This window comes from Schistocerca serialis, chromosome 1 (assembly GCF_023864345.2).
Source record: "Schistocerca serialis cubense isolate TAMUIC-IGC-003099 chromosome 1, iqSchSeri2.2, whole genome shotgun sequence".
NCBI lineage: Eukaryota > Metazoa > Arthropoda > Insecta > Orthoptera > Acrididae > Schistocerca > Schistocerca serialis.
In genome coordinates, this window is record NC_064638.1 from 1,100,525,323 (window position 1) to 1,100,539,028 (window position 13,706).

Genomic DNA, 13,706 nt, shown 5'->3' on the forward strand with positions numbered 1-13,706 from the left:
TTGCTATTGCCATTTGTAGATATTATGTTGATACAAATTTGGGTAAGTGGATTAAAATGTCACATTGTGAGGAGTAAACCTGCAAAAGGAATTGCTCCCACCTCACTCCCGTTGACTCACGCAGTCACACTGGCTCACACATCGGGAGTCAACGGCGAAATGGTGAAAGGTGCCACACATGGGGTTAAAACACCAAGAAAACGATAGTGGAGCTAAAACAACAGCTCAGGGAAATGTGACTGCCCGACCACTTGCAAAAAACACGAGGGAACCAGCTACCCTATTAATACATTACTAACATCTCGCTAATATCTAAGGAAACAAATAGGACGTATCACAAATCAACCACATTCGTTTGAATGTCGCTTAAAATAAAGGGCAGACCTCTCGGCAAATCTGCCGCCGTCTTCTGGTCTGAAAATAAAGCTCAGTCTAGTAAAATATGGCCCACAGTGATCGGAACACCACAAGCACCACACATTGGAGGGTTCTCTCGCCAGAGCAAGAATCCATGCGCCATAGAAAGCGCGAAAGGAAGACCTCATCACGCCTGCGTGCCAGGAAGGAGGTATGCCACTGCTGCGTTGTGGATTTTACTAGACGGAGCTTTTTGCCTGCCGCTTTTAGCCACTTTTTTTTCACAGTGGCGCACGACTCTCTACTTCACCAGGCAGGTGATACCATATAGAGGGATGGCACACCGAACTAACTAATAATCACGATTCGCCTCCTTGGCTGCTACATCCGCCATTTCTATCCCCGCCTTTGTAAGTAGAGAAGAGCGTCTGGGAATCATGGACTACTTTATTGGGTGGATAGATGTGTTGTAGAGACTGAGGAGCACCCAGGGCATCGGAACACATGAGGAATTTAAGCAGCCACGCCACGTCTCATCTGATCCAGCGCCCTAGGTATAATTCGGCAGCGAAGGCAGTGAAGTCTGGAGGGCAACCTAATCTTGAGGAAACGGTCAGTAAAAACCAAAGAGCAGCCAACGGAGTTCCCTGTTTAGACCCCATCTGTGAATACAGCTACATTGTTGTGGTGCTCATTTAAAATGTTGCAAATGTCACTTAAAAGAGTAAGGAGCGCAGTCTTTCCTCTGTTGCAATAAATCTAAAATCACTGGGTTAACACCCCAGACAAATAATCAAGGGAATAACCTGCTACTGGTTGCTCTTTTGGAACGAAAGTTGCGCAGAAAAGTTTGTGTACCTCCGTCGAACAGCTTGGTCAAGACGGGCACGGACGACTCGCCGCTAGACAGAAATTGACGTAGTGCTGGCGTGCGTAGCTGCTATTAGGCAAGCCAAGCGCTCCATTCGTAGCATTTTTGGGGCTCTTGTTAACATTCCATAGGACTGTCTGTCATTACGACCTTGATGTGTTCATTCCTATTTCCTTGGTTAGAATCACATTGTTAGTGAGTGGCCTAAACAACTTTGGCTTTACTATTTGGTTGTGATTGGTTTGCAATTTTTCTGATATTCTTGCTTACTTACAAAAGCTCTAAGTGAAATGAACTTCCCGAAAGTTTTTACTCGCCGGCCGGATTCGCCGAGCGGTTCTAGGCGCTACAGTCTGGAACCGCGCGACTGCTACGGTCGCAAGTTGGAATTCTGCCTCGGGCATGGATGTGTGTGATGTCCTTAGGTTAGTTAGGTTTAAGTAGTTCTAAGTTCTAGGGGACTGATGACCTCAGAAGTTCTTTTTTTACTCATCTAGTGACTACAGGCTATGTCTTGGGAACAATTAGAACTGACCCACGATCAATTGTGTTTTACATCGTCATAACACAGGACCACATACGTCACATTTTGAGCATAATTATTGCATCAAAACTCAGACGAACATAGTTCCCCAGCAACCGTACTTGTAAATGAGATTTGTTCAGTTCTTCTGTTCGTCGATATAAAAATTAATTGGAGCGATTAAAGATTTGGTGCACTTCAGGAAACTGTAACGCGAATGCAGAGGGTGCTAAACACCTTCACAGAGAAGAACTTTATAGATGGATGTAGCCGGCCGCGGTGGCCGTGCTGTTCTAGGCGCTCCAGTCCGGAGCCGCGCTGTTGCTACGGTCGCAGTTTCGAATCCTGCCTCGGGCATGGGTGTATGTGATGTCCTTAGGTCAGTTAGATTTAAGTAGTTCTAAGTTCTAGGGGACTGATGACCACAGCAGTTGAGTCCCATAGTGCTCAGAGCCATTTGAACCATTTTTTTGATGGATGTATCCTGCGTTCCCAGGAACTACTTCGGATGTTATACTATTGAATAACTTACAGGTAGGACGCAACAGTTGCTGTGATTCCTGAAGTTTCCCGGCGGACAGAATTCCATAATTTGTCGGGTGTGCAGCTCTTATTCTTCCTACATTTCTGCTGTGTATCTTACAGCCGTTTTCAAGGCGGGTCGGTGACTGTCCAAGCGTGTCTGTCAATACCAAGGCCCCACCATCCTTCAAGCGGTCGGCTGTGAACAACGGACAACTTGAAAGACGCCTCGACGGCCTTTGCAGTGGTAAACGTACTCGACTTTGGTTATAACATATATTCTTTTCAGTTATGTCATTAACATAATATCTCATTTGAGTGGATAAGTACAAGGTAAAAATTTCATTTATGACCAAAGGGAGGCCACTCAATGTTAACCATTTTTTTACCCACTACAAGAAATTTTCCATAATTGTTCGTTCACAAGTAAATATAACTTATTACATTACCATGAGCACATAGTTGTGGCGTTTAGTTGTTTAGTGCTCCAAAGTTTTGAAGTGAAATGTATTTAGCATCACTGAATTTTCTCCTGTTGAGAAATTGGAAGAAGCGATTTCTTTTACTTGGTAAAAAAACTTTCTGTAGCCAAGATCTCAGGAATTATTCTTTATTTTTGATAACCGGTTTCGACAGATATAACAATCATCTTCTATTCTTCAAACATTTTTTGTTACAAAACGTGTTCATTGTGTGTTAGAACCTCATACTATGTTGTAACGGTGGGTAAGTGTAGCTGACAAACCGTTGTATAATGTGCTACATCTTATCCATCATTATAGCTACATGGCACAAGATTCTAGCTCACAATAAACAATTTTTGTAACGAAAAATTTTTGAAGAGCAGAAGTTGACAATAATATCTATCGAAAGTAGATGTCAAAACTACGAAATATTGTGTGCCATCTTAGCTACAGGGAGACTTTTATTTAGGATCACATGATTTTTTCTGTATCTGGAAATCTGCTACATTATTGCTGTTTCGTGCCACATGCACTACGCAGATAAATCATCTGACTGCCAGGTGTTCTTACCCCCACCTGAGCTATTTTATAGTACCACAATATAAAACGTTCTGAGGCACATGTCCACCACTAATGTCAAAAACAGCAGCTACTCTGAAAAAGAATGTAAATCCAGAATCTATCTCTTCTGAAAATGTGAGTGCTATGATTCAAAGTTCCTAATATAAAACATCTAAACATACCCAGGTACATGCTGGACCCTTCCCCGAATGTATTCGCACAATTAAATGCTGCACGACTCTTCACCACTTTCCTTCACGGGCTCTGGAACGTGTAGACAGTACTGTTACTACTAATTAATATTGTACGTGCGTACCAATAAATATAGGCTTTAATGTCTGGTCTGTGTCCTTGAAAGCCACTCACGAGAGACTCTAACCACCACAACGCCATCCGACCGAGAGTTCAGAATATCCCTTACCTGCAAGGTCTCTGTTGAATACGCTGAAATGCCACAAAGCATGTAGTACAAAGCTACACTGTGAGGCAAAATGCGCATACGTCACAGATAACAGAGTCGGAACAGCAGCTCCAGTCATAGATAAAACCTATGCATCAAAGAACGGAGTATAAACAAACACATAGCACCAGAAAATCCACAGTGTTTATTAAATATGTACTTAACAAAAACCTTGGAAGCAACTGCTGGAGTGCTAGGCAGCGAGGCACCAGAAAAAAATTTCTTTCGTAGCACAATTGTAAAATTTACATGAATTTTCGGTATGGAATCCGTCGTCTCGGTTAAGCAGGTTGCCTACCATATATACTTCCACAGCTTCCTCGGCCGATGAGATCAAATAAGTTGAGGCTGTGGCCAACATCTTCGGTTAACCGATGGAGTGGTCGGTAGAAATACGGAGTTCTGCCAACGCAGATTTTTAGGTTGTATAAGACGGGCGCACTGCTGGTGATCGAAGAACCGTTCTTGTTCAAAGGTTGTGGTTTGCCCTTCACACTGAGGTGACAAAAGACATGGGATACTGATATGCACGTGTACAGAAGCATTCTGTAATCAGATGGTTCATGTGAAAAGGTTTCCGAAGTGATTATGAGCACACGACTGGAATTACCGGCCTCTGAATACCGAATGGTACAAGTAGTTGGAGCAAGACACATAGGACATTTTATTTCGGAAATCAATAGGGAATTCATTTTTCTGAGATCCACGGTGTTACGAGTATGGCGAGAATACCACATTTCAGGCATAACCTCTCATCATGGACAACGCAGAGGCCGACGACCTTGACTTAACTACCGAGAATAGCGGCCTTCACGTAGAGGTGTCAGTGCAAACAGACATGCAACACTCAGTGAAATAACTGCAGAAGTCAATGTGGGACGTACGACGATCATATCAGGTAGGACAGTGCGGAGAAATTTGGCGTTAATGGGCTACGGCAACAGATGACCGACGCGAGTGCGTTTCTTAACAGTACGAAGTCGTCTGCAGCTTCTCTCCTGGGCTCGTAGTTGGTTGGGCCCTACACGACTGATAAAACCATGGTCTGCCGAGATGAGTTCCATTTTCAGTGGTAGGATTCGAATGTGGCGCAGACCCCTCGAAGCTACTTACCCAACTTGGGAACAAGGCAGGTCAAGCTGCTGGTGGCTCCATAATCGTACTGGCTGCGTTTAGATGGAAGGGACTGGGTCCTCTAGTTCAACTGAACAGGTCATTGACTGGAAGTGGTTATTTTCAACTACTTGGAAACTATATGCAGCCATGTTTGTACTTCATGTTCCCAAACGCAGATGATAATGTTTGGTTTGTGGGGCGCTCAGCTGCGCGGTCATTAGCACCCGCACAAAGTCCTAACTTTTGCACAGTTCAGTTCTTACACAGTCCAATCTAGCAACTGTCCCGCATGATGATAACGATGGTGAAATTATGAGAACAACACAAACACCCAGTCCCCGGACAGAGAAAATCCCAACGCGACCGGGAATCGAACCTGGGACCCCGTGATCCAGAAGCAGCAACGCTGGCCACTAGACTACGAGCTGTGAACAAAACAACGATGGAATTCGCCATGTCACCTACCCACAAACGGTGTAAAGAACATTCTGGACAATTCGTGCGAATGGTTTGTCCACCCAGATCGCCAGACATGAATCCCAACGAACATCTGTGGGAAATAATCGAGAGGTCAGTTCGTGCATAAAATCCTGCATCGGAAACAGTCTTGTAATTATAGGCGACTACAGAGGCAGCCTGTCTCAATATTCCTGTAGGAGACTTCTACCGACATGATGAGTCCATGCTACGTCGAGCTGCTGCACTACCCCGTGCAAAAGGAGATCCGACACGATATTCAGAAGGATACCATGAGTTTTCTCATCTCAGTGTATATCTTTTGTCTCTATTACAAAGAATACCACAGAGTCCTTCCTTTAGCTACAGCTGATCATGATTCACAGATCACGAAACAGATCATCTCCATCGGTTAATAAACTCAAGTGGCAGACTCTGCAAGAGAGGCGCTCTGCATCGCGGTGTAGCTTGCTCGCCAGGTTTCGAGAGGGTGCGTTTCTGGATGAGGTATCGAATATATTGCTTCCCGCTACTTATACCTCCCGAGGAGATCATGAATGTAAAATTAGAGAGATTAGAGCGCGCACGGAGGCTTTCAGACAGTCGTTCTTCCAGCGAACCATACGCGTTTGGAACAGGAAAGGGAGGTAATGACAGTGGCACGTAAAGTGCCCTCCGCCACACACCGTTGGGTGGCTTGCGGAGATAAATGTAGATGTAGATGTATATGATCGCATTCATTTTATGTTCTTCATGATACCGGAAACTTTTGAAGAAACGTTCCGCACATGTGAAACAATGACGGTAGATTTTACTTCTCTTTCCTTTTGTCTTGGTTTCGGTCATCTGGAGTTTTCGGTTGCGAAACTGTCTCAGTCTGAAGTTGTGTATATCTATTTTTTGATTGCGGTCCCCATGGGTTCTACTATATCACGCTGTTATCGCCATGAACAGCATGAGCGTTGTGAACTAAACGTTTAAGCACTCTCATTGGATAATCTTATCTGGACTCTTGCAAGTATAAATGTGTGTGGGTGACATTACGGTACACACAATTCCCTAGGAACCCAACCTCCTTCCGTCGAACTAATACATCCAGAAATTTAGACAGCCATTATTTTGTTGCTCCTTGGTTAACCTGATATTTACGTGAATGGAATTAAGACGCTCCTACAGTCTACTAACTTTTCGTCGCCGTGGTGACAAGCTAAAAATGTACAGAGTGGGAGTAAACTATTTTCAGTACTACAAAAATTTATTTCTACGGAACTACGCTAGATATTACTATGCCATATGTCGGAAATGGTAACTTACAAAGTTTTGTTGTGGATACTCTTCAACATGTGAGGAATTTCGCGAATGACAGCTTTAAAAAATATTTGGATACACTCCTACATGTGCTGTGACAGCATATTTAGAGGAATTTCATCCAGGAATAGCGTTTCAAGAATATGGGTCACCGCCACCGTGGGAGTTATTTGTTCGTCAATTCTTGGATGAAACCTTTGAGGACTGATGAATCGGTAGAGACGGTCGTCACATTCACCAGACATACCCCTCTCGCCTTTTTTGGGAGGTTACGTTGAGGATAAAGTGTTCAGTTCACTAGATCCTGATGTGGAACTCTTACGAAACAAATATGGATGAAGTTCCTATAAAGATGCTATTAGAGCACATGTAAGAGTGTACCCAAACACTTATCTAACGATAAATGCTACAGGGTAGTCCAACGCGTAAATTGTTTCACGTGGCACACATAGGTGTGAGAGCGTCATTTCTGCCCACGACCGCATATAATTGTTGTGATGGCGCAACGGAAGCTTCGAAGACGAAAGGGACGTTCGCATCGTTGCTGGCACGTTTCACCAGCCTTCGGATAGCACATAGTGTCTGTGTCGAGTCGCCTGTAAGGATAAAGGGGAGGCATTAGTGAGAGAAACCGGCAGCTGGCTTTGAGGCGAGCTTTATTGCGCTGACTAGTGGTGCTGTCAGTGTATGGCGGGGGGCAGCTCCGGCTCGTCGGCGAGCGCGCGGCTGAAGGAGACGGCGCGGCTGCAGCGGCGGCCCAGCGCCGCGGGGCAGGGGGCGCCGCCGGGGCCCACTCCGTCCGCCGCCTCGTCGTCGTCGTAGATGCGCAGGTCCCGCACGTAGTACCACACGCCCGTGTCCAGCACCGTGCCGCACAGCAGGAAGCCTGCAGCACAAGGCGCCAAACACTTCTGCAGTCTACGAGAAATGCCTTCTTAGAAGTTTCACAAACCTCCGAAGAAAAAGCAGTTTAAATACCTCAAAAATAAATAAATCAAAAAATGTATGTTATGTATATAAGGGCTTTTTCACAGTTTCAAGGGTGAACGACGGAAAAATACACTGACGGAAAATAACGCAACACAAAAAATAAGATTACTGTACGGAACCGAAATTTCGGGAATACATTTGTCTAGGTAATGTGAATAGGTGACAGAAAACATGTAGGAGCAACATGGTTGTACATATGTGACGATAATAATGCAGGAAAATTCTAGGAGAATCATTTATCCAACAGTGAATGTAAATTGACTAATGATTATAATGATGATCATGATTACTGCTGTTCCATAAAATTTAGGGCGTGCAGCCACATACATTTCACTTCTTCTGATATTTCGGCTGCATACCGTTCAGTCATCTTCAGAGTGAGCTGGGTGACTGACGTGTCAGCTTTTTTTTTCTTTACCGGATTTCAGTGACCCATATGGGGAGGGCTGGCAGCAGCATAGGCTCTGCTCTGCAGCCGAGAGAGAGTACATAACAGGGAGACATTTAAAACAACATAAAAAAGGAAATAAGGCCAAATAGACACTTAAAAAACGAAAATATAATGGAAAGTAGCATAAAAGGGGGTGACTGTAAAAATGTTGATAAAAATCTAAAATCTGTACACAAAAAACCACACACTGTGACGATTAAAAGAAACACAAGGCGAAGTACGGCCAGAGCATAAAAGCTGTGATGGGCGGCGCAGCACCTAACAACCATGGACTGAAACATTATGTACAAGCCCAGCACACAATTAAAATCACAGCTCTTGACGTCACTGGAAAACAGCACCAAGCACGACACTGACATAGCACACTGACGATGATGAACAAACTGAGAGGATCTCCCAGGGGTACAGAGACAAGGGTGAAGGGAAGAAAGGGGGATAGGCGGTGCTAGATGGGGAAAGAGGGCGGATGGGAGGGGGGCTTGCCGAAGTGGGGCGGGAAGGGAATAATGGGAGAGGGAAACAGTTGAGGAGAGGGTGCACAGACTCAGGGGGGAGGAAGGAGCAAAAACCGCTCTGGGGGAAGGAGGGGAGACGAAAAAGGGGGGCCTGGGGAGGGGGAGAACAAGGCCAGGCTACAGTTGGTAGGAAGGGTAGATGTCACGGCGAGGTTCATCATACAGGGGGGCGAGGTTCTGGAAATTGCTCTGATGAAGGAGATGGAGGGTGTGGAGGTGAAGAGAGAGAGAGGGATACAGCAATTGAGCGGCAGCAGTGGGTGGGGATGGGGAAGAATGAGGACACCAGCGGGTGGTGGTGGGGGATCAAGCCTGCGGACAGTGTAAAGAAAAATGGGAAAATGGAAAACATCCATCTTTTTCCATTTTCATCGTGAACTGAATTTGTCTGCCGGCCGGGGTTGCCGAGCGATTCTAGGCGCTACAGTCTGGAACCGCGCGACCGCTACGGTCGCAGGTTCGAATCCTGCCTCAGGCATGGATGTGTGTGGTGTTATTAGATTAGTTAGGTTTAAGTAGTTCTAAGTTCTAGGGGACTGATGACCTCAGAATTTAAGTCACATAGTGCTCAGAGCCATTTTTTTTTTAATTTGTCCACGGATGGAATTCAGATGATTTAAAAATTCTTTTAATTTATCTTCACCATGGGGCCAAACTACAAACGTGTCATCAATATACCTCCAAAATACTGTGGGCTTGAAGATAGCAAATTCCAGCGCCTTTTCCTCAAAGTTCTCCATAAAGAAATTGGCCACCAAGGGTGACAAAGGATTACCTATGGCGACAGCGTCAGTCTGTTTATAAAACTGGTTAGTGAATATACAAGTATGTCGAGATCAAGACGTGTTTAAACGAATCTGAAATCTCTTTATTAAAGGTTTTGCCAATGTGAAATAATGATTCTGGCTTTACCTTTATCAGCTGGAAGAACCATCGTCGCGATATCCTGGCGAAGCTTAGATAGTGCGGCCATCTCTGCCACAGAAATGTTACTCCTTTGCGGGCGGGACTTCATAAGAGCTCGACAAGTTTCACATCTTACTTCTTTTGTTGAATCAGTGGAAAACGCTCGAACTGTTTCTTCAACGCCACTGATGAACGCAGGTACTAGCAAAACCTTTGGCGTTGGTGCAAAGTTCAGTCCTTTACTTAAAACCATCATCGTAGCGTCGTCAAAATATTTATTCATCATATTAATGCGGAGCATCAAATAAATAATTTCTTGCTGCGAAGAGGTCTCAAGGCGGCTAAACTTTGCCGTCTCTCTCGATGTGACCACCTCAGGAATCCAGTCTGACTTGGGCCACGTCACACCATCTATACAGTTCCACGAATTGTAGGGTAACTCCGCAGATATCTTCACATACAGGCGGTAAAGCTGTTCAGAAACCAGGTCCAATTTTCGATGGGTAAAGCGGATCCTCTCCTTAAGAACAACAACACTAGCTTTCCTTAAAATCTTATTCATGGCAGTCGATTTTATAAAATTTATTAACCTGGCAACTTCGGAACTATGCCACGGTCACGGTAACTTAATAAAAAACTTAAATAGCTCAGAGATCTAGCTCTCAAATGTCGCAACTTGTCCAATCTCCTCCGCAAAGAGGTACTTGATGTGCATCTTCATATTTTCGCGGCGCAATGATTGTTCCATAAAATTTCGAGTGTGCAGCCGCATAAATTTGACTTCTTCTTCTGATATTTCGACTGTATACCGTCCAGCCATCTTCAGTGTGAGCCGGGTGACTGACGCTTCAGCACTCGGCCCCGCCACATACACAAGGCGCCACGAAGACGTCACAACGCTACAGCTCGCAATACATACATAGTACCGTGTGGATAGACCGTGCAGCCATGGATCTAATTTTATGCGTGTGTTGTACCTCTTAGCCACCGATCAACGTCTCTGGTGTTAGAAATCAGCTTTGCGCTTCGTGCATAACAATGTAGGTAGACACTCTTTGTCAAACGCTTTCATCGACTTAACTAAAATTACTTATAAAATACACCGATACAGGTGAAATAAATATCAAATTCGGTATAATCGTATCATATTTGCTAGCTCCGGGACAAAAAGGCATCCAAAAATTACACTTGAAACACTTGAAAAAGTTCGGAACCGGTATCGTCACGGTTCGGAAACAAATGGGGTGATGTTCACCCTGTATTAAAGGATTCGTGAATGGGTCTGCACGAGGAGAAATGTCAATATGTGCGAATAGAGATGACCTCCCCAATCAGCAAGCCTGAATATGACCCTTGTGTTATCTCACCCAACGATGCTATACTATACTTTACCTCCTGCAAGGTGTGGCGCCCTTAGCAGTGCCTGTGACGTGTGCTAAATACCGAACTACAGCCTCTGCTTCGGGATATCGTTTTCTGAAAACAGCATACTTCATTTTCTATTGGCAGTCAATGGCTATTCCCATGTTCAGCAGAAGAGGTCGCATAATACTCGACACACAAAAATTCTCAGATGGAATGCAAGGGAATCTATCGACCTCTTGAGGACAGTGCACTGTTTGAGAAGAGTACGGAAAGAACCCAAGCATTCATCGTCAAACACAACAAGCCAGTAATCTTCTGAAGTGATAAAAGGAAATTAAGAGGAGCGTTAAAGCTTCTCTGGGGAATTAGAATGCTATGCTTTAATTACACTGCTCAGGAGAACAGTACGTGGCTGTACTATACTCTGTGTTGGCTAAGTTCGTTTGTTTAATGTCTGTGATCTTTTTGAAGGTTCTGGCGTGGGTTACGCGTGGACATAGAATTTGACTATATCGAGTACTTACGACAGTGGACAGGAACAATGCAGGGAGTCGCATGTTGCGTGATCTGACTTCCATGTGTCAAGTATGAGGGTGCGAGGAACCCATATGCCACAGGTTCTGCAACCTGTGTCGTTTAAAGGAGAAATTTAATGCCTAAGAGCTAAGGGGCGTAAGTGGTAGGAAAACTAAGGAAAGTAATAGGCTCACAAGCAGATAGTGCATTACGTTTTTGGGCTAAAGTCGGCCTGCAGCCAGTGCAGTATGAAACATCGTAAACAGCAGGACAGCGGGAACCACCATTTTGTGGATTACGACCTAGTGACGTGGCTTAACCCACAATGAAAGAAGAAATGTGAAAATGATAGATCAGTGCAAGTGTGCGTCCACAATATTAAGGTAAAATATGATTTAAGTAAACGTAACAGTCATAAAAACTGTTTTCATTTCAGAAAGCAAATCATTGTAATTATAAGATGAATAATAAGATATACTATGGCCAATATTAGGCACGTCGCATTGTGATTTATGACAACACGACCATTTATCACACACCCAGACGTAAGCTACCATCAATTAAGCTTTGTTATTCCATTCATCGAGACGTAACTTGCCATCAATTAATCTCTGCCATTCCAGTCGGCCAGACACACCTACCGTCGATTAAGCACTGCCATTCCAACCGTCCAAATCCTATTTTAAAATTTTCTAATCAGCTCAACTCAGCATGAGGCTGAGTGTAACACAAACAGATATTTACTCTGTTACAAGGAATAGAGAAAAGTGGAAGTTAACGAGGGACGACAATCTTTACTAATATCAAAGTGCAATGAGCATACACCGACGGAAAAAATCGCAACACCAAAAGATGTGCAACACAAACGAAAGACTGTAGGCGTCTTTCTACCACTGAAAGATGATATCTGTTCAAATTTCGTGCGGTCCCATCAGTGGGGTTAGTAGCACGATATGAGGATGCAAATCAGATTTGCTTTAAATGCATGCAGTAACGGCGTTGAGCGTTAGTCCTCTTTGAGTTTTGGCGTGGTGAGTGGATGTTAGTCAAGAATGCCTTTGAGGCAACGAAGATGCTGTTATCAACACCTCACTGAGTCTGAACGAGGTCGTGTAATACGGCTACGAGAAACTGGATGTTCCTTCTGCGACACTGCGGAAAGACTTGGCAGGAATGTAGCCACTATACACGACTGCTGCCAGCGGTGGTCACGAGAACGTACAGTCGCAAGAAGACCGGTCTCCGTACGGCCACATGACACTAACGGGAGGGAAGACCATCGTGTTCGCTGTAAGCCGCTGTCGCATCGTACTGCATATGCGGCAGCAATCTGAGCAGCGATTGACACCACAGTGACACAATGGACTATTACAAATTAGTTACTATAGGGACGTCTCCCAGCCGGGAGCCCTGTAGCATATATTCTACTAACCCCAAACCACTGTCGTTTGCGACTTCAGTGGCGTCAAGCGAGAACTCGTTGGAGGGCAGGGTGGAGGTGTGTTGTGCTTTTTGATGAAAGCTGGTTCTGCCTCGATGCCAATTATGGCTGGTGTTTGTTAAGAGGAGGCCAGTTCAGGGCTTGCGACCAACCCTACTGCGTGCGTCAGATTGGACCTACACCTGGAGTTGTGGTCTGAGATGCGATTTCGTGTGACAGCAGGAACACTGTCGTGATTATCCCACGCACCCTGACTGCGTATTTGTACGTCAGTCTGGTGATTCGACCTGTTGTGCTCCCAATCATGAACAGCATTCCAGGGGGTGTTTTATAACAGGATAAAGCTCCCCACATACCGCTGTTGTAATCCAACATACTTTACAGTGTGTCGACATGTTGCCTTGGCCTGCTTGATCAACAGATCTGTACCAATCGAGCACGTGTGGGACTTGATTGCCGGCCGGAGTGGCCGAGCGGTTCTAGGCGCTACAGTCTGGAACTGCGCGACCGCTGCGGTCGCAGGTTCGAATCCTGCCTCGGGTATGGATGTGTGTGATGTCCTTAGGTTAGTTAGGTTTAAGCAGTTCTAAGTCTAGGGGACTGATGACCTCAGATGTTAAGTTCCATAGTGCTTAGAGCCATTTGAACCATTTTTTGGGACTTCATTGGACGACAACTCTAGCTTCTTTCACAACCAGCATTAACCGTCCAGTATTGACCGACAAAGTGCAACGGGCATAGAACTCCATCCCACAAACTGACATCCGGCACCTGTACAACACAATGCATGCACTTTGCGTGGTTACACTCAACATTTTGACGGTTACACCGATTATTAATGTACCAGCATTTCACATTTGCGAATGTTACCTAGCGCTTGCACT

At 44.9% G+C, this 13,706-nt stretch overlaps 1 protein-coding gene across 1 annotated transcript in view; it reads right to left on the reverse strand.

Annotated features, from left to right (window-relative positions):
* Window positions 1-7,303: 7,303 nt before the first annotated feature.
* Window positions 7,304-13,706, reverse strand: part of LOC126455674 (solute carrier organic anion transporter family member 74D-like) — a 238,356-nt gene continuing 231,953 nt past the window's right edge. Inside the window, exon 15 of the mRNA XM_050091445.1 lies at window positions 7,304-7,524. Coding sequence (XP_049947402.1) covers window positions 7,319-7,524 — 206 coding nt within the window. The 3' untranslated portion in view covers window positions 7,304-7,318. The remainder of the gene's footprint in view (window positions 7,525-13,706) is intronic.